General features: G+C 28.9%; 1 protein-coding gene across 3 annotated transcripts; it reads right to left on the bottom strand.

The window, feature by feature from the left end:
* Positions 1–8,589: 8,589 nt before the first annotated feature.
* Positions 8,590–18,529, bottom strand: LOC114166795 (jasmonic acid-amido synthetase JAR1-like). Of its 3 annotated transcripts, none has more exons than XM_028051629.1 (5): positions 18,370–18,529; positions 11,464–11,778; positions 11,288–11,389; positions 10,396–11,198; positions 8,590–9,244 (listed from the first exon to the last, which is right to left on the bottom strand). In XM_028051629.1, the coding sequence occupies exons 2-5, from the start codon at positions 11,754–11,756 to the stop codon at positions 8,703–8,705; spliced, it is 1,740 nt and encodes a 579-aa protein (XP_027907430.1). In that variant the 5' UTR covers positions 11,757–11,778; positions 18,370–18,529; the 3' UTR covers positions 8,590–8,702. The 3 variants fall into 3 exon arrangements, with proteins under 3 accessions (XP_027907430.1, XP_027907432.1, XP_027907431.1); XM_028051631.1 differs by lacking the exon at positions 18,370–18,529 and adding an exon at positions 13,119–13,242; XM_028051630.1 differs by lacking the exon at positions 18,370–18,529 and adding an exon at positions 12,649–12,750.
* Between the last annotated feature and the right edge of the window lie 8,454 nt (positions 18,530–26,983).

Below are 26,983 nucleotides of genomic sequence, written 5' to 3'. Positions count from 1 at the left end.
TTGATGACATGACATGGATGATGTTTTATGACCTCTCCTTTTGCTAGAAATAAAACTGTGTGGAGTGTGTTTTTCTTTCCTCAAAAACTGAAACAGGCTTATTATAAATTTGTAATATCTAGAATGTGTTATTGATAAGACAATGAATATGAGAGTTAAGCATTTGTTTGTATTGCTTGATGTTAAGGTTTTTTCCTTGTTGGTCTTCTAAGGTTTGTCCTTCCCAAACAAACGCAAAAACTTGCCAAAAAAGTTTCTATAATTGTACTGTCAAAAGAAAAATACAAAGTGTAGGAGTATACAAAATTGATTTATTTATCGACTTCCTTTGCTGGAAAATGTGTCAATCATGTTACGTTAAATCTTGGAAATTTTATTGAAAAATAAATGTTTTTTTTTTCAAACTGTAACATTCTATATTTATGTAAGATGTAAAATAAAATATATTGGACCTGAATCCTAAAATCTAAGATGTCTGATGTGAAAATTGATTTACATTTTGCACATTGTTTCTTCTTTGCTTCAAGTATGGTTGTAAAAGCTTATTTTTTGTGGTTCTTCACCTTAAGCAAGGTTTCCTTGCACCCTTTGCTACATTTATTTGGTGAAAGTTTCATTCTTATCATATTAGAACATCTCTCGATCAACATATCAGATTTGTGTTTTATATCTTTTTATTATTGAAATTGAATTCATGTTGTTGTTTTTTTTACACCACAACCATAAATGCCTCATTATTAGTTTGTTTGTCATATAATTAGTGATTGATATTCACCTTTGTCTAGGATGTTGTACATGTTAAAGATGAGATTGTAATAATGATAACGATAGTGATAATGATAATGATAGAAAAATAACGAGCATCATCACAGAAATTTCAGAACAGTTGATGGAAGTATGTCTAGGAACTTCAAAAGAATCTCGGATTATCTTCAGATTAAAAAATAATTTTTTTTTTGTATTTTTGTAATTTTTATGTTTAGACTTTATCAAACCTTTAGTCATGTTGGACTTTTTGTATTTAGACCTATAATATAGAAACTATAGTGAGACATGAGATAAGTTTGTTCATAGATCTTGAGTAAATGAAAATTTGAATTTTTCTCTAAATTTCTCAAGGATTTTTTTCAAACCACCGATTTTTATGATTGAAACTTCGATTTGAAGTTACAAATCTTCTTCACTTATTTTGGAATCTCCTTCGAATGTATGATTTCTTCTCGTTCCACAAATTCTCCAATTGATGTCCCCTAGCTTCTTTGTTTGATTTTCATTCTAGGATTTTCACCCTTTCTATTCAAGATGCGATTTCTACCTCCAAATCCAAAACGACAAATTCATCAGATAACATGATGCAGAAACGTAAAAGTTCAACGTACGATTTTCACCCCCTTTTTGTTGGTGCTTAGTTTTGACGTACAAGTATTATTTATGTCAGGTTAAAGTTCAACGTAAAAGGACTTGCTTCGTGTTTTATGTTTCCTTCACGTTGGTTTATTTTTTATTTTTTAACAAAAATTGAGTTTAAAATCAATATAAAAAATGTCTTTTGTAACAGTGAGAGTGATAAATGTTTAGGAAGGATCTCATACTCAGAAAATCAATAAAATAAATTTTAATATATATATATATATATAGACATTTTGCACATGCTCAGTTTCCTACAAATATCTGCCACTAGTTGCTTTATATAAACAAAATAAATTCAGAGTATAATTTATTTTAAACTCTAAAATTATTTTATTTTATTTTTAAAAAACTTTAAATTAGACTTCCAATAAACTTTGACATTTAAGTTAAATTCACATTTCAAAGTTCATGTATTATTTCTTCTCACATGAAAAATTCTCAAAATTTTATTAAAGAGAAAACTCGTTAAATGTCCCAATAAGTATTAAATTAATAAATTAAGCAACTATATCATGATTTGATGGTGTTTATCCTTTTGGGTTCTGTTGTCTTCCACCATGGAAATAGGAACTTCCATGATCGAAATAGTTAAGTTGTGCATTGGAAATCCACTATATATAGAAGGAAACAAACAACCCTCAATTCTTCTGTGAAAGAGACATCATCAACCCTATTTGCGTACATCAACTTAAATTCAGCTAAACGTGTGTGAAATATTGAAAAAATTCATTTAATTTGAAACAAGTGGGAATTAAATAATTTTTCTAATGAAAGTGAAATAAATGGTGTTATAAACCCAAAAAGAAAGACAAAGGGACAATAATTAAAATATTTGTTTTCTTGAATTTCTTTTATGTTGTGTATACAGTTTAAGCCACTATTGATTATTATCCGAAACAATTTTGCAACTTGTTTTCTTCTTTTTTTTCGCACGTTTCTCTTCTTCTTTTTTTCACGTTTTTTTTATATATATAATATTTTGATATTTATATATTGGTTTAGCCTAACAACCAAATAGAATTAAAAAAATGAGACGAGAAAAATATACATTATCTAAATATTTTCATTCTTTTCTGAAGCTCTCATTTTTCCTCACTTATTTTTTTTTTCTTAAAATCAAAATATTTTCGATGTTCCATTACCATCAAATTCTTATTCAAACTCTTGTTTAAGATAACTTGTTACCTACTTAGCATTATCACTACATTATTGGTGAGTATGACTTTTTGTTTCTTAATGGTGGTGTATTAATCAAATATCGTTCTCATCATTATTAGTTAACGTTTTTTTTCACTGCAGATGGAATCAAGAAGATGCTTATGTGATAAATATTTTGTCTTACCGATTAAAAATAATTAATAAACATTAAATTTTACAAAATTTAATAGTTAACAGTGACATTAAATGAATTCTCATTTCAATAATTCAATTTTATTTTATTTAGAAAATAAAAACGTTCATAAATATTATATAAGTATAATTGATAATTTATTTTATACACACAATAAAGTTAAAAAATAATTTGCAACAAACGAAAAAAAAGGAAGTAAAAAATCTAGTATATAAACTATCAAGTAATAAAGTGTTAAAAATCTAAAATTATTTTATTATTTTTAACTTTTTTTATCTTAATCAAATAGAGTATCAATTACAAGGACATTTTTGTCTTTTAAATAAAATAAAATTGCATTAATAATTATTAAAGTTAGAATTTATTTATCACGGTTAATTACAATTATATATTATCATTGATTATACCTTGAACAATATTTGTGTTCTTAGAACATCGGTTAATAACAGAGGAAAAAAATAATTCAAAAGAAGCAATTTGTTATCAGTTTTCATAAATAGCAATAATATAATTTTTTTTATACAAGAGATAATAAATAATAATGTTATAATTAATAAATACGATAACTAATAAATACTAATGTCTAAAATTACAATTAATAAATACTAAACATTATTATGTTTTAGGTCTGTACAAAATTGTGGCTGTAAAGTTGAGAAATTGAAATTGTATTAAATTTAAGATGGAAAAATAGTGTGTTGCAGCTTGATTTTAATTGTATTAATTTTTTATTGAGAAATAAATTTTAATTGTATTAATATTTAATTTAATTCGGTGAAAGGTGGTTGTGTGATTGAGAACACATATAATAATGTAAAATTTTAATTATTCACCAAAGAATATGAACATGTAGTGACCCACAGGTTGGCTAACTGACCCACTTATTAAAAAAATATAATTTTTTCTTCACTCTAAAAAAACTAAATTATAATTATGATTAAAATCTAATGAACTTTAATAGAATCCAAATACAATCCTAAAAGATGTTAAACTCCAAATACAAATCAAAATCACAAAAAATACAAATTACCAATGTGTTGGCTAAAAATACAACCTAACCTGACCCAAATGCAAAACCCAATATAATAAAAAACACTTGTGTAACCCTTTATTTACGGGTTGGTGAGCAAACCTGACTCATCATGGGTTCAACCCGAGTGAGTCGGGTTCTAGGTGGGTTGGGTCAAAAATTAACTCATACTAAAATTTGTAAAAAAATTTCAACCCAACCCGACCTGACCCCATGATGGTCCGGGTTGACTCGCAGATTCTAACCCATTTTAACAACTCTAGTATTACAATTATACGTGCGATCTGACTCGTGAATAATAGATAAATTGTAGGATCTTACTATTTTAATCTCGATTTTGACTACCTTAACAATAACATAGGAAAAATAAATCAAGAGAAGTAATTTGTTATTAGTCTTCATAAATAGCATAATATAAATTTATCTATACAAGAAATAATAAAAATTAACATTAAAAATAATAAATACGAGGATTAATAAATACTAATGTAATAATTAATAAATAAAAAAACGTTATTATGCTTTGAATTTATACAAAATTGTGGCTGCAAAATTGAAAAATGATAATTGTGTTAAATTTAATTGAAAAGTGTTAGTGATATGTTCGAGTTAGATTTTAATTGTAGTAATTTTTTAGTGAGAAATGAATTTTAATTGTATTAATATTTAATTTAATTAGATGAAAGATGACCATGTAATCGAGAATACATACAACAATGCAAAATTTTAATTATTCACCGAAGAATATGAACATATAGTGCAATTTCAAAAAAAAAAGACAATAATTTACACAATTTTACAATTTTATCTAACGATACTACCGATATTATATTATAATTATGCGTGGACTCTTACTCATATAGATACTATATAAATCCTAAAATCTTATTAGGATTACAAATTTTGTTTTAACTACTTTATCGGTTATTAACTTTTTATTAATATCACAATGTTTACAATTATAAAGTTATAGGTTGAGGAAACTTTCTAACATTTCAGCAAACATTAATTGTCTGGTGAGCTTTAATTGTAATGTTAAGAAAATTCTCCAACATTTCGGGTGTCATTAATTGTCTTATGAGTTTCATTTCTCATTAAAAGTTACTGTGAGCTTACCCATTAACCATAATGATCTGAAAAAGGCTAAAACCACTTAAATCTAATAGCCTTAAAATGGAAACGGGATCTGAACTTAATTTCTAAAATAAAGTACAAAAAATATATTAAAATAAGAAAATAGGACTTAATTTTATTTTTTATTTTTTATCAATAATAAAAATATATAAATAGAGAAACAGTTGGATTATTCTAATTTTTTTACGCATCAAAAGCAAAGATAAAAAAACTAATTAAATTACTTCCATTAATGCCTATTGCCTTGTAAATTTAATATTTTCATGTTATCTTCATTAAAAATTAGAGATCTTCATCAACTTATAGAAAAAAGAAAAAAGAGCTGTTGTGGTGTATACTTTATTAGTTTAACTTTAGTTGAACTTTCTTATATCTCTAACTAGACCTCACAAAGTTTGTTTCAATTGTTGAAATTATTGAGTCATACAATTTATTTATACTACTTGTACGTGAAAATACATATAAGAGTTATATAATTAAGTAGCCAACACTAATTTATCTTCTTTAATTAGATTATTTAAGTTTTGAATTCTAATGATATCATTCTGGTATATGAAAATAACTTGTCAAAGAAAAAAAATATCATTCTTATATGTATTCACGGTTTACAAAAATTCTTTATATATATATATATATATATATATATATATATATATATATATATATATATATATATATATATATATATATAAAGGAAAGAATTTTAATTAAATTTTGTTATTAAAAGATTTTTTTTTCAAAAGTACAATTTTCATTAATAACTCAATTTGTTTTCTTTTTTATTTTTTATCTACACAATAATTATTCATATGTGCATTCTAACAAAAACTTAAATTAATTAAGATGGAAGTGATGTAGAGATGATATAGACCTGGAAATGTGTAGACAATGGGATAAATAATAACAAAAGAAAAATTTGTTGAATGTGACTCTTCTCTATCTTTAATTTTTTTTTCCAAAATATAATATATTATTATATTAATAAATAAATTTGTTAGGTTCAATTTTCTTCACCGATCTCTATCATATCTTGGTGCTTCTTTTTTTTACATCTCACAATTTTCTTGTGTCAGCACTTAGACAAGATTGTTCCGAAATGAATTAAAAGTGACATAAAAAAATTGTGTGGTGCAATAAATTAGATTCTCAAAATCTAATATCCAACCCAATAAGAGATAAATTTAATTATTAAATTAAAAAAAATACTTACCTAAGAGAGTTATGAATATTACTAAAAATTCTCATATTATATGAGATCTTTTTTACAAATTTGTTAAAAAAATTTACAAGAAAAGACTTTTTTCTACTATTTTCTTCTAAGAATTTTAATTGACAGATAATTTTTTCGTGGGTAATCATTTCTTACAAAATTATTAAATTTGCAAATATTTTCTACAATATTTGTTGCGAAAAGTGTTTTATAGAAAATATTTTACAAGAAAATTGGAAGCAATTTCTTGCAAATTTTTTTACAACAAAATTTGTAAGTATTTCTTACGAAAAAGTTATCAAAATAAAATTAACAGGAAATATAAGTTTTTTTAGTAGTGGAATTAGGTTAAATTTTAAGAGGTTAAATTATTTTAAGTTTGGGGATAGTCTACAAAATTATGAACAAGAACAAAGTTGGTCTACATAAAAATAAAAATGTGTAGAAATTATAACTTAAAAAAGTGAGATTAGTGAAAAAAATAATTGATTAAAACGTGTGTGTGAGCGAAATTTTTAAACCATAAACCATTTTAGGTTATATTTACTTCAATTTCATTTAGATAACATCCTTTTGAAGCCTAAAGCGCCACGGTTGAAGTAGGAAGTAATATTTAAACTATCCTTGACATCAACTCCTAAGTAATATACAAGACTATTGGGTGTACTAGAACATGTGTAGTTCTAACATAATGAGTTTATCCAATGTCATATACAACTTATAAAACCATTTTATACAAACATTGTTTTTGGTTTGTGTTTTGCACATAAGGTGCATATTGATAAGTGTCTATTATTAGTTAAATTGCATATTATTTAGATACTTATCTTTCACTAAATCAATATAAAAATAATTAGAATTGTCCCAATTTTACATAATTACATAATGAGGTGATAAGAAAATATAAAAAGTAGAAATTAATACATTTTGTGCTGAGAAAAAATGAAGGAAATTATAAAGTTGGTGTTGAGCCCCAAAAGTTGCAGCTCAAGTCAAAAGAAGAACTGAGAAAGTTAAATTTTTAGTCTGTGAGACTAAGCAACAAAATTTGGCGCTTAAGCTGCATTTTAAAAAAACTCACTACAAAGAAATATGAAGCTCCAAATTTGAAGTTAAGCACGAAAAAGAAAGCTCCATGGCAGAGAAACCTCCATTGTTGACCTACAAAAGATAGATGCCCAAACTTGGGAATAAACCCACTTAGGGAGGAAACCTCCATGGCTAAACTTCAATCTTGGAAGCTAGAGCAAAACCTTAAAATGTATAAATACAGGACATGACCCCTAGGTTTGATATGCTGATTTTGTATACTATTCTAGAGAGAGAAACTCTTATATTAGTGTAGTTCTTATAGTATAAGTAGTATATAGCTATGGAATGAAGGATGGATGCTACTCTAAGTTCATCTTGCATTCATCATCATGAGCAACTAATTCCTTTATAGTTGGGATTTAATGTAATTCCTAAACTCTCTATGTATTGCACTTGATTTTATATATATATATATATATATATATATATATATATATATATATATATACATATATACATATATATATATACATATATATATACATATATACATATATATATATATATATGTATATATGTATATATATATATGTATATATGTATATATGTATATATATATATATATATATATATATATATTGTGTTCTTGTTTACATGTTGTTTACTACGTGGTGATTTGGCCAATCATCATATCTCATCAGCACTAGATGTAAAGACATTTGGTCTGGTGTTTATATCCAATCAAGTCTCCTAATCCTTGGCATATATCAGACATGGATATGTAGGTTTAGTTGGTTTAAAGAGTCTTGTTTTTAAAGCAATGGTTCCTCCACCTGGATTGGAAAATCTTACGTCTAACACCCTTAGATTCTCTCTCACAAACATGTGGTTTGATCTACAAGTAAGCATATTTCCAAGAACATTAAGATAAATTACATAATATATAGATAATTAAATGGTAGTAGAGTTAAAGTTAAGATGTCAAGTTCAATCCCAACGTCCTAATCAACATCACCTCTCTCATATTTATCTAGTTTATCTTTAATAATATAAAAACCAAAACTCATCTATTGTTCCATTGCCAAACTTTGAGTCAAATCATAGAATACTGATCTAGTTACAAATCTCTATGGATACAACCTTGTTGCACTACAACAAAACATTGGACCTTTCATAGGGCCATCAACACATTCATATGATCCTTCACCTTTATTCCCGACAACTGTGGTCTTTATATCCAACATTATTAAAAGTTAGCACAAATCAGATTTTAGTTCCAACCAAACATGTGGATTTCTATCTATTATGGTCAACCAGTGGTTATTATATTGTAGAAAAGATGCAAGAGAGGTGCTAAGGATGACAGAGGTGTGCCTGGGCTGTGTCAGGAAGAACATAAAGAATTGAGCATGGGAACAAAAGTAGACATAAGGTAAACTTTTATTCACGTGAGAAAGGAAACTATATATAGATAGCTATCACTGCTAATTATTACTATCATAATTTATTGCTATTACCATTATTATTATTATTATTTAGTTGAAGGCAGTACTAAGATAGTTTTTGACAACATTTTCATTCAATATTTGCAACACTCTGGTGTTTGTAGGGCCTATGTATCTTGGAGTCTTGAACTGATTTGCAGCAGATCCAAGTGCCACGTAATGTTCCAGAATCTTCTGGAATGTTCCTCTCCTCACAACTCGGAGTTCAAGGGCACCAATGCAGTTGACTTTGCGAGAACTAGTGTAGCCAGCATCAACAAAAGACTTGTCCATGCAGTTGCAGCATCCACCAAGAACTTCTTCACTTGCTTCTCCACTGATTTCCCAGAATATAACATAATGCCCTGGCTCTTTGGACAAATCTATGTGGCTTGTGTAGTCTATAACTTCTAAATTCTCCTCTGCTAACAACTGCGATGCTGCTTCCACAGCTATCTGTAAATCTTTCTCTGTGTTCTTGTCAATGTTGATGTTAAGCAAAAGATTGTTGCGCCTAACAAACTTTACTTCTGGAGCTGAGTTATGGAACCCCACAACCTTCACCACATCTCCAAGCCGGTACCTGTACAAGCCTGCAAATTAGATTAAGTTATATCATTAATTATCAATATATACATACAATGTCGAATCTAAGATCTTAAGTCAGTGGAAACAATATGTTCAGAGAAACAAATATATAAGATTAGAGTGCAAAATAAATTTTTCATACGCTTAGTAATAATTTTAACAAAAAAGAGGTGTGCCCACGTACATGTACACATAGGTTTACCAATGTATACATGTACATATACATGCATATACATATATACAAATACCAGGAAAAACCTTAAAATTTAGCTAAGCATAATATCAGTACTCCATCTGCAATGTACTACTGTGCATTGTGTTTATTGTATTTTTTGTTTTACCTGTTAGAGTAGGGTAAGATATCTTTCAAAATCTGTATGTATGATGCATACACAATTGTACTCAATGTAGATGAAGAACAACTTAATTAATACAGGAAGAGGGGAAAAATGAATTTAATAGGGAATAAAAGTTGCAGGGTTCTTTGATCCATGCTGTGAATTCTATATAGTAGGAAAAAGATTGGTTGTACTATTGTATTGTTGTGACAGCATAGTCTGTATTACAGAATGCATGTAAATATGACAAACAAAGGACATGCAGATAAGTCAAAGTATTGTCAGAAGCACGAAACAAGTGCAAGTAAAGATATGTTTGGATGAACTTTTAGAAGAAAAAAAATATGAATTTCATACAGTAACATTTATAAATTATATATAAACTAATTTTAACATATAATGAAATCAATTTAAAATCTTTTTCCTATTTTTCTATTCAATGGGTGTTTGTGAAGAGACAGATCCACACGTAGCCTAAATCCAAAACTAGATGCCAGCAACTAAGAATGGACCTATTTCCGAATGGTACAAATATTAATGTGATTAGGTATGTACTATATGTTACTTTGGAAATCCCCAAGGAATTCTTTTTCTTAAAGTTGGTCCCATGTAGGTCATGTCAAGAAGCATAAAAAGAAACAGAACCTTTTAACCCTTCTCCCTCAAAAAAGATTAGAATTAAAAAATACTATGGCAACATCAAAATTTCCAATTTTGACAGAAGAAAGAGATGGTTTCAGGAACGGTCATAATGATGGATTCTTAGTCCTGATTCATTAATTGGAACACAAAAAATTGCACGAGAAGAGTTTGAATACCTGCTGGATTGGTGATGACTATCTCGTACTCCTCACCAACCTTCACATCAGTGAGCCCCACAAGCTTAGGATCCATACAAAGGAAACTGTCATCTGCATTAGTTTCTGTCAGAGGGATGAATTCAAAGTAGCCAATTTGAGGAAGAACAGTGTAGGTGGCCAATTCAGGTGGCACTCTTGGTTTCACGTTGGTGGCTATCCACCCTTCAGAAGATCCATAATCTGAAGTCAACAAAGGCACTTCTCCAGCATAATGCCTCAACTTCTTTAAATAAGGTTCCATTGACCCAGTCATGATGCCATAAACATACTTCACATTTGGGAAAAGCTCTGGTATTAGGCCATACCAGTTGCTCAGTCCCATGCACTTATTGTGGATCAAGTTGGCCAGCTCAGGGTCAGGTTTCAGCAACTTAGACATGGCTGTCCTAACAGAGGGCACTGTGACCTTGCTGCTCAGCACCCCTTCTTTGATGTCAAGACAAAGCTCCTCCCACACTTGCTCAAAGGTCCTAAAAGCACTCACAATGCTGTGTGCAAAGGTGGAAGACACCATTTGAATTTCTTCCCTGAAGATTAGTCCACACAAGAGGTGACAGTACAGTGATTGGTGAAAATCAGGACCAAATATAACTTCATCAGGGCTGCAAAATGGGGACTGAATGGCCTTCATTGCAGTCCTGAACCCTGGACTGCGAAACACATTGGTTGTGGCAGTTCCTGCTAGAACACCCCCTTCTGTCTTGAACTGCTTGCTGCTGTAAACAAAGCCCAAGGCTTTGCCATTGTTCATGGGAAATTCCCTACATCATGGAATTGTTGTCGGTTGTTATTTCCAACTAGTACAAAAAATCATTGAGGAAAAGGATAAACAGGAGATGAAATTGAAAACCTGTTTCTGAAGGCAAAAGAAGTGTGATATATCTGCAATGTGGTGTCAAACAGTTCCTCATTCCACGGTACAAACTTTGGCTTTCCCTGAGTAGTGCCAGAACTGCAAGAATACAAATTTTCTCCCTTTTCAGGATTTGAACTGCAAATTCAACTACTTATTTGAAACAAACTGACCTCAAAGACATAGTTGTGATTGGTTTGCCGGTGAGAACAGAAGAAGTATCTCCATCAAGTATTCTATTGATGTAAGGTTCCAAGTCCTTGTGAGTGACCAGTGGAACAAAGGCCTTGAAACTCTCAGGGTCAGTTCTTCCATTTAGACCCAAATTCATTAAGTACTCAGCAGAAGCGTTATCTTCCAGAATCTTTTTCAGTGTTTCCCTTTGAATCCTCTCAGCATCCTTTGTTACCCTCTCAAATTCCTCTATCACTCTCTCCATGTTAAACTCTTCCACTTTCTCCAACATCTTTACAGTGCTTCAGCTGCAGCTATTACAAAAGAAGAAAAAAGAAACTACTCGATTATACATGGAGGAGCAATAAGAATTGAGTTGTGACCATTTAACCCCATAAATGTTCTTGAAGAGCTAAAAAAAAGGAGGTATGGGGATAATTGATTTGCATAAAGAAACAATTCTGACAAAGGCAAACAACAAGAATAAGGTTATCTTATTGCATACCAGAAGAAAAATATGAATAAAGCCAAACAACACAATTAATTGAGGTTTTATGCTTATTTGACTTAATATCAAAATTGGCATTTTTTTGGTGCTGTGATCTTCAATCCTTGTTTTGGTGGCAATAGGACACAGATTAATAAATTCCGAAAAATAAATGCTAGAAATCGGACAAATGCGCTTTCAAATGATACTCTGAACCATTGGAATGACCAAAACAAAGGGAAACGTTAAAACTGTGGACAACGATGTAGAAAATGAAAGAAAACAACCAAATTGGCAAGCGATGAACCAAGAAAACGAAACAACAAAGCCAGGAACAAATATCAGAGAGAAAATTATGAACTTCGATCTTTGGCTTTTCCTCCTTTGTTAAAGTCAACTACATTATTCCAAAGAAGATCTGTCCCAAACACCAATACGAAAATTGAAAAATCTTCAGCCTTCAAATACTAAGTTCGTGTGAAGCAAAGAAACAAGCCCATAAAACATGGAGATCCAAGGAAGAAAATTCAATATAGGAAGTAATTTTAAGTTACCACTTACCATTACCACGCACGCATAGAAACAACCAAAAAAGAAAGGTAAAAACAAAAAAGTCAAAGGGAACCAAAAAGTAGTCCTGGAAGGGTAAAAGGACGAAACAAAAAGTGGGTTCCGTAAAGATTAATGTTTGAAATACCCTTTTGCAGAGAAAGAGAAACTGCCTGAATTGGGTTAGAGAGATTCAACCAGAAGACACAACTAGGAAAGCAAAATTGAAGCATATCGTATCCCATCATAAAGCTCACCAATCACAAGTGAAATATTTTAATGAATACAAAAAGAGACATGTTATGATAAAAATAACACAAAAGTCAATAATAACATATCATATTCGGTTCCAAATACAAAAAAAAAAAGAAAACAGAGAAAATTTCATCTGGTTTTCTGGGACTCCTACAACCCTGTCTTGTTACACAACCAGAAGCCACTAGAAGAAAGATGTAACATCAGAGCTAAGCTGAAATTGAAAATTTTCCTTAAAAAATTATTAAACAGGTATATGGCCAAGAATTTGAAAAAGAGTTTCAATGAAAGTCACTGTTGAAAAGGTTACAGATATGATTGCAGACAAGAAAATAGTAGAAAAAAAAAAATGAATATATCTACCTAAGAATCTTGGTGGTGTGTGAGAGAAGGTAGCAGTGTGTATTTGTTTATGTATTGAAGTTATGGTGTGAGTTGAGTTTGAGAGTGTTGTGTTGAGGTCAGGATTCACCTCGGGGTTTGCAATTTATAGGCAACATCAATTTCAGTTTTTGGTTTGCCAAATGACATTTTTGCAGTCAACAAATTTGCCCACAGATTCTGGACGGAATTACAACTTAGTCTGTCACTCTATCTATCTGTGTATGTATTCATCACTCAAACAATTCAACTTCTTTCAAGTAATGCAGTTGCCAACATTTCCTCATTAGTCCTTGTCAGAAGGATCATTTTCTTCCTCTGATGGGATTTCAATTATGTTTCAAATAATGTGATTATTGTTTTCAATTAATACTTTTGCTTTCTGCCTACCATTTTTTAATCTGGTCTGTTTATGTCTAATAGTATCATATGACTTAAGAGTTGAAGTTTAAGGTACTTTAAATATTTCTTTCTCTTTTCCTCCTTCAAAACTTTGACTTTGACTGGGGTCTTGTTCAAGAGTTGCTATTCAGTATTTTCAACACAGTGTGCATTGATTAAGGTATAACAGTACTCTAAAATGTTATGTGAAACTTGTTTTTCTGCATCTCAATTTCTTGTTAGTTTCTTAAGCAATGTGTAAAGAAATTGTCTTTTAATTTTTACATTTTTGTTTACTTTTAAGGTTAAGATAATCGAGTCCGTTAAAGTGTCTCGATTTTCATATGTATAAGAAAAAGTTTATTGAGAGAGGCCAAATTCATTTATTTTTATCTCTTTTTGGAATAAGTTTTTAACGGTTCAGTTAAGGATATTTCGGTGGAAGTGTGAAAATAATTACACATGAAATTAATTTATCTATAAAATTTGTTAGTAAGATTTGTCAATAAATTAACATTTTTATTATTGAATCAAAGGTCAAATTCTTCGATAATTTGTATTGTCGACAAATTTGTTTGTCAACAAATCCATTGTTAAAATGAACGACAAATTTATCGACAAGTTTGATGAGATTTTTTATATATATTAAGCGAAGATGTGTGAGAATAAGAAGAATAAAAGAATAAGAACAAATGGACGAGAAGAAGGAGAAAGAAAAAGAGGATGAGCAAAAGGAGGCACAATGGCGGTAGAAGTATGTCGATGGTGGTGGCATGTCAACGACAGTTCGCGTCAACGGTAATGGCTATTGGAGTTGAAGGAGGAAGAGGAGGAAAACGAGGAAGAGGAACAGAAAAATGAAGAGGAGGAGAGGAGGAAGAAGAGGAAGAAGAAAAAAAAAAAAAGAGAAGGAAAAAAGAAGACTTAGTCACAACATTTACTGACGACCAAAATACATCAGTAATTATCCGCAGATATTTGTCGACAATTGTTCGTCAACAATTGTTCATCGACTTGTGGTCATTAATAATCACCGTTAGATTTCGCGATTTGTCGTTAAAATTTATTGACAACCATTTTGTTGGCAGATTTTTTATTTTTGATAATCCGTTGGTAAACTCGAGTTATTAACAAATTCTTTTATTACCAACAGATTGTGTCTATGGATAATACATAATTTCCCTGTAGTGTTAAACTCTACTTCGTCCCACTTACATCTCACAGTCAATTTTGGTTAACATCCTAGCTTTATTTGACCACAAACCCACATTTTATTTTAAAACCTTAAAATTATTTATTTTTATTTATAAAATATTTCCTTCTAACTCAACGAGTACACATGCTTGCCCAACGAGACAAAGCTGAGTCTTTCATATTTGGGCAAGTAATATACATTTGATATTTTTTTAGTAGCGATTTGGAATGGGATTATTTATGTAGTTATGAAACTTAGACACATGAAAAATTGAGGTGTTACATGACTCACTCAGTGAGACACCTCTGAAGGTATACTCGTCTAATGAACGTTTAACTTGCCTAACAACTACTTTTCTCTAAGCTCTCCGAATTTTAAAATTTCAAAATTTCTTAGTGTAGATATTGGCCAACCCAACAAGCAAGTACTATAAGCTCTCAACAAAAAAATAGTTCACACGTCAAGATTATATTGGCCTAACAACCCAAAGTTCTACATAATTTAATGAAATGAATTTTTCTCAGCGAGCGGTTTACTCGCCCAATGATCCAAATCTTGGGAGCCTTACTTATAAGGCTCCATTGGGTGTTGGCTTGCTTAGCGAGTGAAATGACCTAAGCTCTTTGGATTTTAAATTTTGAATTCTCATTCAGTGAATGCCTAGCTCACTCAACAAGTCTATATAATTTTAAGAACTTCACAAATATATTAGATCATCAAATTGGTCTATCTTAGCAATCTTGCTTCCTTCTAATGTCAAAATACTACCATTTAGCTAAAAAATATCTTTAGATAGAATAAATTGATATATCAAAATCATACAACAACTAACTTACTCAACACAAAACCATTTGATCAAATCCCTTTCACTCAACATTTAAAAGTTTTCGCTATCTATCGCAATTGCAAAATCGCGACGGGAAGACAACCAAAATTAATCGATTTTAAAAATGTAAATTTTAGAATGGGAATCACCACCATAATTTATCAAGAAAAACTATGGAAAACCTAAGAAACAAATGGTCTACAAAACCAGTTTGAATTTAGGAGTTGTTTACAAGTGGAGAAGGTATTAGCACCCCACATGTCCATCATAAAACCATCATAAGACGGTTCTCTTTAATTAAGTGTGCAAGGCTAAGGAAATTTTCAAATATTTGTTTTTACCAAAAACTCAAATAAGGTAGAAAAATGTGAATAAAGAAAACATTTTTTTAATTTTTTTAAAATTTTTAATTGGGCCTGACAAGGTGTTTAACCTTGCTCTTACGTATTCTCATTCAAAATGAGAAATCATAGTTAGTTCTTTAACAAACAAACTATATAGAAAAACCTTGATTTGATTAATATATTTTTTAATGTATCAAGTAAATCTGAGCTCAACGTGATAAAAGATAATTATCAAGCAAATCCAAAACTAGATACGACAATTATTATTTTTTAATCAGGTGAAAAATTAAATTATCAAGTAAGTCTGAGACTTAACATAATAATTAATTTTATTCAATAGTGAAATATTTAATTATCAAGTAAGGTTTTAAGACTTGAAATGACAATCAAAATACTTTTTAAGAACGAAATATTTATTTATCAAGTAAGTCTAAGACTTAACATGATAATTAAATTTTATTTAAATCAAATAAAAATTATAATTATCAAGTAAATATGAAACTTAACATGATAATTAACAATCTCACAATCTCCAATATTAAAATGTAACTTTGATTTAAAAAAATCTATATGTAAAATCATGAGAGCTCAGATAAAACATGAAATATAGGTGTGGGTAGCCAAAATTGGGGTGCAGGCAGCATATAGAGTAAAGGTGCAACACATAAAATATGAGGTGCACGAAGTAATGAATTGGGTTGGCCCAGAAATAATTTAAAAAAAAAGCCTAAATGGGAGTGTAATTATCATATACGGGATGAGTTAAGTAATCTGATCCCAAAATAAAACTAGAGGTATAAACAGCAAACATAGAAGTCTAAGAAGAAAACTATACTGGGCTAAGTCCATATCTACTTTTCTTGATCATTACATTTTATTTATTTATGGGTTAAATAAGTTTTTTTTTCTACACTATCAGTGAATTTTGAAATTAGTCTATCTCAAAATTTTGGACCAATTTAGTCATTCATTTTTTAAAATACGTGAATTTAGTCCTTTTAATAAGATTTTATTAAGTTTATTTGATATTTCATACGCATTTCAATATTGTATTTGAGTTGTTTATACTATTTGACACATTTTTGTTTTAATGTTAAGTCAAATAGTAGTATGAAACGTGCTTGAAATGTTAAATAAACTTTACAAAATTGGGTTAAAATGACTAAATTCATGTATTTTGAAAGATGAAGGACCAAAATAGCCAAAAGTTTTAAAATAGACTAATTCCAAAATTCACTGAAAGGACTAAAAACATATTTAACCCTTTATTTATTATTAATATATTTATTTCAATTTCAATAATTTTATTAACAAAATTCAGAAGCTTCTCCTCTATTTTATTCTTTATTTATTTACTATTTGTTGTTTTTTTTCTTAAACACCAAAAAGCCTAAAACTAAAACGTTCTGAACCTAAAACTTAGCACTCAGCCTATTCAAAACATCATCCCTGACATCATCTTCATCTCTTTCAAACCCTAGTTTCTCTGCCGTGCTTATCCACGCCACCAACGACCATGTCAGTTTCCTCCGTCACCGGCGACAATATCATCGGCGCCGGCCAACATCAGAAGCCCTCCCAGTCTCGCCGCCGTTGAAGACCTTCGCCTGCAACCATGACCTCCGTTCACCGTTCACCCCTTTCGTCTCCGACTTCGAATCACCAACGAAACCTCCGTCGCGGCGACACCATTTCCTTCACATCGCCACCAGTTTTCGTCGCCTTCCACCGCAGGTTCTGTCCGAACACCAGCCCGTGTCAGGGCTTTCGCTGGAGTCAACCGTCAGAACTTCGTCGGTGCTCCTCCCTCATTTCCATCCTCGCGCCATGTTCAAACGAGAACCACCACCAGCCCGTCGCCATTCCTCTGCTCGAAGTTAGCGCGACCTTGATGCTGCTGCTCTCGGGGTTTTGATTCAGAGTGAATACCGCCGGCGCGGCCATCGAACGAACGCAAATCTTGCTGTTCTCTCTTTGAAAACGTCAAGATAGATCGCGTCTTGGTCTGAACCCTAACTCCTCTGCTTCACTCCGACCACCGTCTGTACCCGCAGTTCTAATTCTCCGATTATGTCTTCTTTTTATTTAATTTTCTGTGTTTTTCTTATTATATGAATTGGACCTTATTCTCCGACAATGGAGATTTTCTTCTGGTTTGACTAAGCTGTACAGAACAGTAGCTTAATTGTTATGATTCTCTCTGATTTAATCACTTCTTAGCATATGAAAGGAATTTCTCTTAACTAATTCACGTTTTCTATTTTGTTCTTCTTTAATCTCTCTGTTTTTTATGAAATATGTTTAAAACAGTCATAACCTGAAGAATCAAGCAAACGGAAGATCAAATGAATCAAAAGAATGAATTAAAACGAAGAAAATCATAATGCGCGAGAGATCATAAACCTAAACACACATGGAAAAGCAAATTACAGAAGAATATACAAGAGTATTCAATAGAATCCATAGAAGAGATGATGAATAAAAAACCTCCGTTGCAGTGTTGCAGTGATCGTGTGATTGCTTTCAAAAATCCTCTTCACTTCCTTCTTCCCGATTGTTCAAATTTCAGTCGCTCTGACTTCTCTGGTTTTTTTTTTTTTTCCCAATTTCTTTCTCCGTCTGTTTTTATAGCATCCGAAAAGTAAATGAAGCGTCGTATGTATAAGTGTTAGTTAAATTAGTTACGTTGTGAGTGAGTTCAGTGAATGCGAGTGAGTGCACGTGAGAGTTAATTTTGTGTTTTGGGTGCTTCTTGTGGTAAGTGAGTTACATGTAACCACTCTATAACAAATACATGCAAAACTTCTAAAATTGATGATTAATCAATTTTTAAACATCATTAGTATTTATTAAATATGATGATTAATCTTAGTTATGGGATTAAATCATGAACAATTAAACTAAATAAAACTATCATGTATTTTTTAAGTTGTTATGTTGATTAAATTTTAATTTTGATTTAGCAATTATGCGCGATCCATATAAATTTATAACAATTATAAATATATGAGATAAATTTGTTAATTTTATCATGACTGGCTAGCAATTCGTTAATTTTATCTGCCACAAAATCTTTTGTCTTAATTTTTAAAATTTATATAGAATATATTTGCCTTAACTTATGATGTATAATTAACTATATATATACATATTAATTTATCTTGAAATAAAAAGAAAAAAAAACTAAGCCAAATAAATTAAAGTCGTTCTTTAGGACAATAATTTGCACACACGATGAATATGTGAGGGATAGAAGAAGAGTCTGATTGAAAATGAACTGAATGCGTAGGGTAGTGTTGGACTTGCATCACACATATAAGGTGAAAAATCCCGAAATCAAACATTTAAAAATACATAAATTTATTTTTATAATATTTACATAATTCTTTGAATATATTATCTTCAAAATAATATGAAAGCTTCATAAAATATAAATATTTTGAATAGTTCCTACACATTTTGAATAAAAACTAGATAATTGAAACTCAAAATCAAAATATAACTAAGTCATATAATTTATATGCCTGATAATGATAAAATAAAAGGTAAAAAATATATTAAAAAATCTAGAGAAAAATTAAAAAGTTTACATTTTAAAGAGACAAATTTAATATTTTGCATAAATAATAAATAAATTTATTTATAATATATGTAATATTTATAAATGGACATGGTTATATTCATTATAGAAAAAATTTGAGAAAGTTATAAATCCAGTTCCCCGTTTTCTTTAATTCAAAGGATATGAGAATAAAGGCAAGAATGTCAATTGAGTTTTGAAATTATAAGTGAAAGCGTGTTTGCTTAATATTTTGTTAGCACTTTTTAATACTTCATAAAATAGGAAAACAATATTTAATGTTGTCATTGATTTTAGTCAATTGTTATTTAATAAACAAATGAGGATAAAGGATTTCTCAGATGGAGTGTTATTATTTTCCAAAACATGTAAACAATAAATAGAAATGGCCTTGGATCTCGTATGAATAGTTAGTTATTTAAAAGCATTCTTACAAAGAAATTATGGAATTACATTCATTCAAACATTTTGTCAGCTACTCTCCTGAAAAGAAAGGTGTTTGGTTAGAAATAGAAATTTAAGCAATATTAATACTTAAAAGTAAAAATATTAATACTCTATCTCTTCTTTGGAAACTATGAATGAAATATTATGTTTAGATAAATACAAAATTGAAAATATGGCTTTTTAGCTATGTCTAAACTGTAATTAACTTATTTTTTCATAGATTAGACATTTATCATGATTTCTTTCCTACCATGCTCAATAGTCTTACGTTGCTTAATAGTTGAGGTAAAAAACGATTTAAATACTCTCTTCATTCATCATTCAAGATGTTTTTTTTAAAGACAATATGGTAACAGAGTTCCAAGCCGCTTCAAAGCAGACAATACCTCATATCATGGGTGATTGACTTTAATGATGACAGTTGTCGGTCTTGGGATGAGAAGCGGTGACAAAATTTGGACAAAAAAATTCAAGAATGCTAAATTATCATTAAGTGTTAAAATAGTTAAAGTAATCTTCAAAATAAATTATAAATAATATATAAATTTAAATTTAACATAATAATACATAAATATAATTTTAAAAAATATATATAAAATATAAAATGAGAAAGTTTGGAGAAGTCATGACTCTCTTTTTGTCATAACCATGGTCCGTCTTTGATGAGAAGGATCAAGTCGATTCTTTTAACAAATATGAGATTATATCAAGTAAAAAAGATGAAAAAATTCAATTAAATAATTTAAAATTAAAAATGATATTAAATCTTGATTATAGTGTAAAACAATTAAACAAAACTCTTATTAATCCTCTCTTACTTCTTTCTTTGCGTAAGTCAAACACTCCAATTAGTTAACTTGGAATGAGGATTTTAATAAATAGATTTAAAGATGTATTATCCAAGTATAGTGTACGGCAACTTTGATATTTCCACAGCATTGTTTTGTTTAGAATAATTAAGTCGATATTTAAACGAAAGTTAGATTTAAAATGTGTTTTGAAGACTATAAACAGATAAAAATCACCCAACATCGTCGATGACTCTTTCAAGACTAAAAATTAACTTCGATGTGTCGACAATAATTTTGTTTCTTCCAAAAACCTTTCCCTTTCATGAAAAAGACATTTATTTGGGTAGAGAAAAAAAAAACATTGGAATGGGGTTGCTTAATGAATAATCAATAATTAATGCCACATGCTAAGAGCTTCACAACGCACCATTAAATTAAACCATAGTAATTAATTAGTTAGGCATAGATTATTCATATTAAGAAAGAGAGTAATGGCGACCATTTTTATGCCTTGCCCATGTGATTTGTAAATTTCGATACAAAGAAAAGTTGAAGAATAAAACACACTCACTAAGATCTTCGATCAGATTATCACAACAATTGAGGTTATCTTCTTTAGAAAAACAAAATTACTTTTAAGTTACCAACAAGGTAGGAAAAGACAACACCTTAGTACAAGTAAAGTGTTGATAGGTACAAGGAAGAGGTTTCATTAGGGAGAACAAACATCAATGAGATTTAAGTTCAACCACATAAGACATTGACACCACTCTCAACTCAAAACTTTAAGACAATGGGTTTATAGATCTTTATCTTTATATTATAGTGTTCTACTTTCTCATTTCTAACAAATATGAGACTTAGTTTCACTTTCACACTTAGATTCCTAACACGTGTGACTCAAATGATTTAATTATTTATACAGAAAATTCAAACTAATAAATACTTATCTATATTCAATTCAATGTCTGTGAAACCCTCTTGAGAAACTAATCTCCTTGTTAATAAAAAATGCTAATAAGATAGGCACTTACAGTTATAAACATGCCTAGGTTTGGGACAGTTGTAGGTTCATTTTTTTATAGATAGTATGAGCCAAGTTCAAAGCAGTCAAAGGGTTAATTAATATTTTTTTCCTTCACATTGGGTTCCTCGTGTTCTTCATAATTGTCCCTCAACAATGTTACAAATCTATAAACAAAACGTGTTTATATTTTTATTACGTTTTAGAAAGAAAGAAAATGTTCTAAATTAGTTATATATAGTTTTGTAAAATTAATGGTCCATTAGTATTTATTTTTTTCAAGTGTCATTCATTTGAATGGTGTGGTAAGAGTAAATGAGTATTGGATTAGAAAAATGAAGATTACATTTTAGAAAGTTATGTAACACTTTTCTTAAAATTGAAAATATTAATTATGTTACTTAATTATATGTCAAAACCTCGTACAAAGTGAGTACCATGAAGTAATTAGTGGGAATGAGGTTCTTCAACTTAAATTTTAAAATTCCGTTGTTACCGTTGATCATTATAATTTATTGGCACTAGGAAATAATCGATGCTTTCTAGAATAGCTTCACCGAAAACTGATTTAAAATATATAATATGTTGGTAATCTAGAATCTTCATTTTTTTTTCATAATTTTGTTGAAATTATTTTTAAAATATATTAGATTGGTTACGCTGTGAGAACGTGCAATCTTTATTTTATAAGTCGGTTTTGTGGAGTTGCGTTAGACTTAAAACCCACTTCTAATATAGTATCAGAGTCGAGTTAGAGCCTATTCTAGCGAACTTTTTTGGACATTCTACTCCACTCGATATCGGGTCACTAACGGACCACCCACCAAATTCTTGTCCCATGCACGAAATGAATGGCGTGAGAGAGTGTGTTGAAAGTCTCACATCGACTAGAGATAAGTCAATTTATAATATATAAGTGGGTGCAATTCTCATCTTACAAACCGGTTTTGTGAAGTTGAATTAGACTTAAAATCCACTTCTAACCGTACTTTCAAATCATTAATACAATTGATATTATTAATAAGGGGTGTCTTTATAATTTATTATTACGGAAATTTAAACGTACTTTTAAGTTCAATTTGTTTCTCATGAATTTGACAAAGACGAGAGTGAATTGTATTAAAGATAATTTATAAACCCCCTTATAATGTAATATATTAAAGAATATTTTATAGATAAAACTATATTGTGTGCTAAAGTCTCAGTTAGTTAAAGGTGCTATCCAACATAAGGAAAAAAAATGAAAACATAAATGTTTTTTGACTAATGTAGTTCAACTACTGTATGGTACCACCATTATTTCAAGCAAAAATAGGAATAGAAACTTTAGACAATGATTACCATGTTAGACATTAAAAAATGAATTATGTATTAAATATTATTTAATGTGTTTCACTATAATTCTATTTTTTAAAAGATAAAGTAATACCATTATCTTGATGTAGTTGGTAACAACTCCCTATCTTCCATAAAAGAGTTGACATAGTAGGATCTTAATAAACTTTAAAATACCATTTGTAATACACTATTATTTTTTAGTTACATTTATAGAAAATTGCAAAATAAGAAGAGGAGTTATTAAATAAGAGGAGACCCTCTAAAATTTATTATTTTAAACGAATTTCAATTAATAGTATACAGTTTGTTGGACCTACTGTATTGGTATGTTTTCAAAAATAAAATTCACAAAGTCTGCTATAATCATTTAAAATACAAATATTTATTTTATGCGATAAATATAATATATTGTAAATAATTCTTGATCTTTTAATTGGATTCAATCACGTATTTATTTAGTTAAGACACAACACATGTCAAATAAAATATTAAATAAATTAAATATAAAAAAACTTATAAAGTATTAAATATCTCATTATACGGCAACATCCATGGTGTAAATGATAAATTAATAACAATGTTTTAAGTTATCTATGTAATAAAGAAGAAAAGAAAAGCTGGAAGGGCATTAAATAGTTTTCAAAAATAAGTGAGACTTAACTGTTTTTAAAATTATTGACAGGTTAAAACATTGAGGACAAATTTTTCGGTACCAATACATTTTGAAAATCACATTAATTAAAGATAAGGTTAATTCACAATATATAAATGAGTATAATTCTCATCTTATAAATCGATTTTGTGAGGTTGAGTAAGATTTAAAGTTTACTTTTTAACATGATATCAGAATCAAATTAGAATTTATTTTAACGGAATATTATGTTCCACTGATATCGAACCTGATCACCCACTAATTTTTTATTTAGTCAAACTTAAAACTCGCTTGTTAACAAGATAAATATAATATTTAATTAGAATGAAATGTATTTTAAGGAAACAGAGGGAGAGCTATTGTTTGTTAATTAATCGGTAGTTTGAGAAAGTTGAGAATAAAACAAAAATCGAGGGATGATTAAGTTATATTTTAGTGTGTATGGTTGAATACTTTTTTGGTGTAGTTAAAGAAAGTGTTAATGAAACAGTAATGAACAGAGGTGATTATTGAAATTAAGATAGATAATGATTAGAAAGTTGTTATTATAGAAACAAGTGTGCTTTGATTTATTGTGTTTCAAATCAGTGCTTCTGATCTCATGTCTCATAATTAAAATTTCCTTATGATTGTCATATATGACTCATCAAGTGCAAATAGTTTGACAGGGACAATGAAGAGGAGAGAGAGTTTTTTTTAAAAGACTGGTAAAACATTATTTTCTGAAAAAAAAAATAACGATATTTTTAATTTATAAATTTATATTAATATTTAAATTAAAATATATCGAAATAATGTAAACCATTTAAATATAATTATAAGATGTGTTTAAAACATTAAAAATTTAATATAATTGGATTAAAAATAAAAAAATTATTTATTTTTTCAAATTTGAAGAATAAAATATAATAAAATTTGAAACATAAACAAATTTTAATTTAGTGTCAAGATTAAAAATATATTTAATTTAAATCATATTTATTAAAAATTATATAAATTTTAATAATATAATATTTATACAAATATACTATATATTTTAATGAGCAATTCCTACTCATTTCTCGATTTTTTTAGTGAGTTCAGTTATTTTTCAGATTGTTTTCCTAAATTTTTTATTTAAGAAATGTTTTTCAATATCTATTACGAATTTACATTGTTTAATAATATTTTTCAAAGATTGAGTTGGGTTGTTTATATGAACTAATCCGGCTCACCACGAGTTCGAGCCGGGTTGAGTTGAGAAAATTTCAGATTTTTCAAAAGTAGATTGATTTCAACCCAACTCATCTATTTTTTATTAGAAATTAAATATATATATATATATATATATATATATATATATAAAGAAAAAATGTAGTTTAAAGTATCCTTAAAACATAATAATTTATTAAATTTAGAAAAAAAATGTTTATATTTTTTAAAATATAATAAGTACTTAAATGACATGTCATACAAGAGATTATTATTTTTCTTATATGAATCTTATAATCTTTTTTATTTTCTTTTCATTATATAAGGTAAAAATAAAGTATTATATTAACTTTATAATTAATTATTATTGTTGGAAATCTCACATTGATTAGAGATATAACCAATTTACACAATATAAGTGATGGATCTTTTGATAAAGGAATACTAGAGAGATATAATATTAATGAGATATGAGTTGAACCCACACACAAGGGATTGACACCACTCTTAACTTAAAACCTTAAGACAATGAGTTTATGGGTTTTGGTCCTTATACTAATACCGATGCTCAACTTTCTCATTTTTACTTAATGCGAAACTTAGAATCACACTTGGATTCTCAACAATAAGTAGGTGTAATCTCTTACCTTACAACTCAATTTTGTAAGGTTAAATTAGGTGTGAAGTTCACTTTGTAACATAGTCCTAAAGTCATGAGTTAGAATCTACTCTAGTGGTGAAATATGTTATTTGTTAAGTCTATCATTTTACCCACTTATGTATATGTATCGGTATGAGAGGGTCTGTTAAATCTCATATCAACTTGAAATAATGTAAATCGACATAATACAAATTTTATCTCACAAGTCACTTTTGTAAGGTTGAAAAAAATTTAAATTACACTTCCTAACGATCATTACAATTTAATCAACATTTAAAAAAAATTAAAAAAGTTATATCACAATGTAAATATGAATTACTGTAACTCATGTAATAACATTGATTGTGCATTTCATTTTGCATATTTAAAATACTACGAACACTAAGGGTGTTAAATTTTAATTAAAATCATTAGAATCCATGAGGGCATATAATGTGTCATTAATAAGAATCAACAATACTGGAAGACAGTTATAAAGGTAAAGAATATTGAAGAATAGCTGTCAAATTAAAATCTCATACACATTTTCAAACAAAAGTCTCAATTTACTATAGCTAGGAATCTTTTTTTCCCAATCCCATGTTCCTTTTACCATAAATATCTAATGGAACAATTGCTTCTAATTCGCCATTGTTTGTGGCCCTTCTTAGATCCTTTATATGGCCTAACAAGGACAGGGATTTTGTTATAAAAGTATATATGAGTTGTATTTTTCTTAATCATATTAAATATCATTGTATTTATTAAAATTACTATTGTTCAGAAAAAAAATATTAGGGTTTGGAGAAGTTTTACATGTTGGCTATACAAAAATAAGTTAAAATCTGTAATATATTATTGTTAATTAAGATTAAAGAACATGTAAAGACATGTTTCCTTTTATTTTGGATGTTTGTCAACTCTAATTGTTTATTAAGATGCTAGAACATTTGAAGACATGTTCATTTCATTTTGGATGATTGTTAGATGTATTTGGACTTTTTTTTTTTGTAAAGAATCTTTTAGAGAGAAAATTGATAATAAAATAAAAAAACTAACTTTTACATGCAAACTATTTTATACAAATTATTTCATATACTTATTCTAAATCTGTATTTTTAATTTATAAAAGATTTTTTTTTCTCTCCTTAAAAACCTTTTAAAAATGATTCACCAAAATGGTTGCGCCGTCCATATATTACAAGGCATTGATGAACGAGGCACAGAGAGTTGATGGGAAAGAACGGAAAGTTAACGAATTCCGGCGCCGTCAGTGCCACGTCACTCTCATTTATATAACACACGCATTATTTTATGAATGATGAAGGCATGTGGTGAAGAAAGAAATAAAGTTAATGTTAATGTTAATGTGATCCAAACAAAAAGTTTGTTCATCTCTTGACATGTGAAAAATGGTGTTATTTAAGTTTGTAAAGCA

The sequence above is a fragment of the Vigna unguiculata genome, chromosome 10, assembly GCF_004118075.2.
Source record: "Vigna unguiculata cultivar IT97K-499-35 chromosome 10, ASM411807v1, whole genome shotgun sequence".
Taxonomy (NCBI): domain Eukaryota; kingdom Viridiplantae; phylum Streptophyta; class Magnoliopsida; order Fabales; family Fabaceae; genus Vigna; species Vigna unguiculata.
This window is presented reverse-complemented; position numbering and strand designations above follow the sequence as displayed.

What these genes read in the sequence shown, in the direction of transcription:
- LOC114166795 (XM_028051629.1), bottom strand. Translation starts at nt 11,756, where the DNA reads ATGTTGGAGAAAGTGGAAGAGTTTAACATGGAGAGAGTGATAGAGGAA. An exon ending in TCTTTTGCCTTCAGAAACAG is followed by an intron (nt 11,199 to 11,287) that starts GTTTTCAATTTC and finishes TCCATGATGTAG; the next exon opens with GGAATTTCCCATGAACAATG. An exon ending in AGTCATCACCAATCCAGCAG is followed by an intron (nt 9,245 to 10,395) that starts GTATTCAAACTC and finishes TCTAATTTGCAG; the next exon opens with GCTTGTACAGGTACCGGCTT.